Consider the following 5,000-nt stretch of genomic DNA (forward strand, 5'->3'; position numbering starts at 1 on the left):
AGCCTTTTGTTCCACATCCCTGCAATCACTTGCTTTTTTCCCTGATTTATGCTAAGTAAGAACACTGTATCTCCAGCTCCAGATAGAGAAGAGCAATAGGGTTCTCTTATATGATTTAGCAGAGGTGGCATCAAACTGAAAAAAAAATGATTAGATATAAAAAGAAAGAAAGAAATTAATTAGAAGCGACCCAGAGGGAAGAAAGGGATGTGAATAAGAAGAATATGAAAAGAAAGAAAGAAAGAAAGAAAGAAAGAAAGAAAGAAAGAAAGAAAGAAAGAAAGAAAGAAAGAAAGAAAGAAAGAAATTAATTAGAAGCGACCCAGAGGGAAGAAAGGGATGTGAATAAGAAGAATATGAAAAGAAAGAAAGAAAGAAAGAAAGAAAGAAAGAAAGAAAGAAAGAAAGAAAGAAAGAAATGAGAAGAAGAATATGGAAGAAAGAAAGAAAGAAAGAAAGAAAGAAAGAAAGAAAGAAAGAAAGAAAGAAAGAAAGAAAGAAAGAAAGAAAGAAAGAAATTAGAAGCGACCCAGAGGGAAGAAAGGGATGTGAATAAGAAGAATATGAAAAGAAAGAAAGAAAGAAAGAAAGAAAGAAAGAAATGAGAAGAAGAATATGGAAGAAAGAAAGAAAGAAAGAAAGAAATGAGAAGAAGAAAGAAAGAAAGAAAGAAAGAAAGAAAGAAAGAAAGAAAGAAAGAAAGAAAGAAAGAAAGAAATTAATTAGAAGCGACCCAGAGGGAAGAAAGGGATGTGAATAAGAAGAATATGAAAAGAAAGAAAGAAAGAAAGAAAGAAAGAAAGAAAGAAAAAGAAAGAAAGAAAGAAAGAAAGAAAGAAAGAAAGAAAGAAATTAATTAGAAGCGACCCAGAGGGAAGAAAGGGATGTGAATAAGAAGAATATGAAAAGAAAGAAAGAAAGAAAGAAAGAAAGAAAGAAATGAGAAGAAAGAAAGAAAGAAAGAAAGAAAGAAAGAAAGAAAGAAATTAATTAGAAGCGACCCAGAGGGAAGAAAGGGATGTGAATAAGAAGAATATGAAAAGAAAGTAAGAAAGAAAGAAAGAAAGAAAGAAAGAAAGAAAGAAAGAAAGAAAGAAAGAAAGAAAGAAAGAAAGAAAGAAAGAAAGAAATGAGAAGAAGAAAGAAAGAAAGAAAGAAAGAAAGAAAGAAAGAAAGAAAGAAAGAAAGAAAGAAAGAAATTAATTAGAAGCGACCCAGAGGGAAGAAAGGGATGTGAATAAGAAGAATATGAAAAGAAAGAAAGAAAGAAAGAAAGAAAGAAAGAAAGAAAGAAAGAAAGAAAGAAAGAAAGAAAGAAAAAGAAAGAACGATAGAAAGAAAGAAAGAAAGTAAGAAAGAAAGAAAGAAAGAAAGAGAAAGAAAGAAAGAAAGAAAGAAAGAAAGAAAGAAATGAGAAGAAGAAAGAAAGAAAGAAAGAAAGAAAGAAAGAAAGAAAGAAATTAATTAGAAGCGACCCAGAGGGAAGAAAGGGATGTGAATAAGAACAATATGAAAAGAAAGAAAGAAAGAAAGAAAGAAAGAAAGAAAGAAAGAAAGAAAGAAAGAAAGAAAGAAAGAAAGAAAAAGAAAGAAAGATAGAAAGAAAGAAAGAAAGAAAGAAAGAAAGAAATGAGAAGAAAGAAAGAAAGAAAGAAAGAAAGAAAGAAAGAAAGAAAGAAAGAAATTAGAAACGACCCAGAGGGAAGAAAGGGATGTGAATAAGAAGAATATGAAAAGAAAGAAAGAAAGAAAGAAAGAAAGAAAGAAAGAAAGAAAGAAAGAAATGAGAAGAAGAAAGAAAGAAAGAAAGAAAGAAAGAAAGAAATGAGAAGAAGAATATGGAAGAAAGAAAGAAAGAAAGAAAGAAAGAAAGAAAGAAAGAAAGAAAGAAAGAAAGAAAGAAATTTATTAGAAGCAACCCAGAGGGAAGAAAGGGATGAGAATAAGAAGAACATGAAAAGAAAGAAAGAAAGAAAGAAAGAAAGAAAGAAAGAAAGAAAGAAAGAAGAAGAAGAAAAAAGAAGAAAAAGAAAAGAAGAAAAAGAAAGAGAAGAAAAGAAGAAAGGGAAGAAAGAAAAAGAAAAGAAAAAAGAAAAAAAGAAAAGAGAAAAAAAAAAAAAAAAGAAAGAAAAAAGAAAAAAAGAAAGAAGAAAAAGAAAAGAAAAAAAAAGAAGAAAAAAAGAGAAAAAGAAAAAGAAAAAAGAAAAAGAAAAAAAAGAAGAAAAAAAAAAGAAAAAAAGAAAAAAAAAAAAGAAAAAAAAAAAGAGAAAGAAAGAAAAAAGAAGAAAAAAAAAAAAAAAAAAAAAAAAAAAGAAGAAAAAAAAAAAAAACAAAACAAACAAAAAACAAAAAAAAAAAAAACAAAAACAAAAAAAACAAACACAAAAAACAAAAAAACAAAAAAAAAACACAAAAAAAAAAAAAAACAAAAAAAAAAGAAAAAAGAAAGGAGAAGAAAGGAAGAAAGAAAGAAAGAAAAGAGAAAGAAAGAAAGAAAGAAGAGAAGAAAGAAAGGAAAGAAAGAAGAAGGGAAAGAAAGAAAGAAAGAGAAAGAAGAAAGAAAGAAGAAAGAAAGAAAGGGAAAGAAGAAAGAAGAGAAAGAAAGAAAGAAAGAAAAGAAAGAAAGAAAGAAAAGAAAGAAAAGGGAGAAGAGGGAAAGGAAGGAGAAGAAAAAAGAAGAAAGAGGGAAAGGAAAAGAGAAAGAAAGAGAAGAAGAAAGAAGAAAGAAAGAAGAAAAGAAAGAGGGAAATTAGAAGAAGAGGAAGAAAGGGAAAGAAGAAGAAAGAAAGAAAAAGAAAAAAGAAAGAAAGAAAAGAAAAGAAAGAAAGAAAGAAAGAAGAAAAAGAAGAAAGGAAGAAAGAAAGAAAGAAAGAAGAAAGAAAGAAAGAAGAAAGAAAGAAAGAAAAGAAAGAAAAAAAGAAAGAAAAAGAAAGAAAGAAAGTAAAAGAGAAAGAAAGGAAAGAAAAGAAAGAAAAGAAAGAAGAAAGAAAGAAGAAGAAAGAAAAAAAAAAAAAAAAGAAGAGAAAGAAAGAAAGAAAGAAAGAAAGAAAGAAAGAAAGAAAGAAAGAAATGAGAAGAAGAAAGAAAGAAAGAAAGAAAGAAAGAAAGAAAGAAAGAAAGAAATTAATTAGAAGCGACCCAGAGGGAAGAAAGGGATGTGAATAAGAAGAATATGAAAAGAAAGAAAGAAAGAAAGAAAGAAAGAAAGAAAGAAAGAAAAAGAAAGAAAGAAAGAAAGAAAGAAAGAAAGAAAGAAAGAAAGAAAGAAAGAAAGAAATTTATTAGAAGCGACCCAGAGGGAAGAAAGGGATGTGAATAAGAAGAATATGAAAAGAAAGTAAGAAAGAAAGAAAGAAAGAAAGAAAGAAAGAAAGAAAGAAAGAAAGAAAGAAAGAAAGAAAGAAAGAAAGAAAGAAAGAAATGAGAAGAAGAAAGAAAGAAAGAAAGAAAGAAAGAAAGAAAGAAAGAAAGAAAGAAAGAAAGAAAGAAATTAATTAGAAGCGACCCAGGGGAGAAGGGATGGATTAGATTGAAGAAAGTGATGTGAATAAGAAGAATATGAAAAGAAAGAAAGAAAGAAAGAAAGAAAGAAAGAAAGAAAGAAAGAAAAAGAAAGAAAGATAGAAAGAAAGAAAGAAAGAAAGAAAGAAAGAAAGAAAGAAAGAGAAAGAAAGAAAGAAAGAAAGAAAGAAAGAAAGAAAGAAAGAAATGAGAAGAAGAAAGAAAGAAAGAAAGAAAGAAAGAAAGAAAGAAAGAAAGAAAGAAATTAATTAGAAGCGACCCAGAGGGAAGAAAGGGATGTGAATAAGAAGAATATGAAAAGAAAGAAAGAAAGAAAGAAAGAAAGAAAGAAAGAAAGAAAGAAAGAAAGAAAGAAAGAAAAAGAAAGAAAGATAGAAAGAAAGAAAGAAAGAAAGAAAGAAAGAAAGAAAGAAAGAAAGAAAGAAAGAAATGAGAAGAAGAAAGAAAGAAAGAAAGAAAGAAAGAAAGAAATTAGAAGCGACCCAGAGGGAAGAAAGGGATGTGAATAAGAAGAATATGAAAAGAAAGAAAGAAAGAAAGAAAGAAAGAAAGAAAGAAAGAAAGAAATGAGAAGAAGAAAGAAAGAAAGAAAGAAAGAAAGAAAGAAAGAAAGAAATGAGAAGAAGAATATGGAAGAAAGAAAGAAAGAAAGAAAGAAAGAAAGAAAGAAATGAGAAGAAAGAAAGAAAGAAAGAAAGAAAGAAAGAAAGAAAGAAAGAAAGAAAGAAATTTATTAGAAGCGACCCAGAGGGAAGAAAGGGATGTGAATAAGAAGAATATGAAAAGAAAGAAAGAAAGAAAGAAATGAGAAGAAGAATATGGAAGAAAGAAAGAAAGAAAGAAAGAAAGAAAGAAAGAAAGAAAGAAAGAAAGAAAGAAAGAAAGAAAGAAAAAGCAAGTAAAATAAATAAATACAGTTATAAATAAGAAGAACATTTTTCTTATGCTGGTTTCACATTATTCTGTCCTATATGACCTTCTCACAGAACATCTGTGAAAAATACAACTTGGAAAGGGGCAGAAAAGATTGTTGGTGCTTCTGGAGGATGAGCATCACTAATACAGTTAGCTTGTGTGCTATTCTGCTAAGGTTTCATACTTATTAGTAGATTTGTGAATTAGGTAGAATAAGTTTTCTAATCTGAAAAAGCCCACAAGCGACAACGGTAACAGTTGCTACGTAGCCGCATCAGACAAAGGACATTTTTTGTTAATAAAGAAAACAATTTGGCACCCTAAAAGAACCTGGTGGGCCTCTCTAGAAAAACCCTTAGAGTTGTTGGACCCTTGAGGTACCCTAACCCACCCACTAAACCCTTAAAGAACCTTTAGAACTCAGTTTCAGGTTCCTACCTGCAGTTACATCATGGCCCGAGGGCAGGTCACCGTTGAAGCCGTTCTCTTTGGCATAGGAGGCAGCAGCGGCGGCGTGCGCAGCACCAGGCTGGCACGTCCTGTAGGAGAAACCGTTCTCTCCC

The 5,000-nt window shown here is 29.4% G+C and overlaps 1 protein-coding gene across 1 annotated transcript in view; it reads right to left on the minus strand.

Moving 5' to 3' along the window:
* map2 (microtubule-associated protein 2) overlaps window positions 1-5,000 on the minus strand; it is a 122,800-nt gene that overhangs the window by 43,276 nt on the left and 74,524 nt on the right. Inside the window, exon 4 of the mRNA XM_060877120.1 lies at window positions 4,876-5,000. This exon is cut by the window's right edge and continues 112 nt beyond it. Coding sequence (XP_060733103.1) covers window positions 4,876-5,000 — 125 coding nt within the window. The remainder of the gene's footprint in view (window positions 1-4,875) is intronic.

The sequence above is a fragment of the Tachysurus vachellii genome, chromosome 8, assembly GCF_030014155.1.
Source record: "Tachysurus vachellii isolate PV-2020 chromosome 8, HZAU_Pvac_v1, whole genome shotgun sequence".
NCBI lineage: Eukaryota > Metazoa > Chordata > Actinopteri > Siluriformes > Bagridae > Tachysurus > Tachysurus vachellii.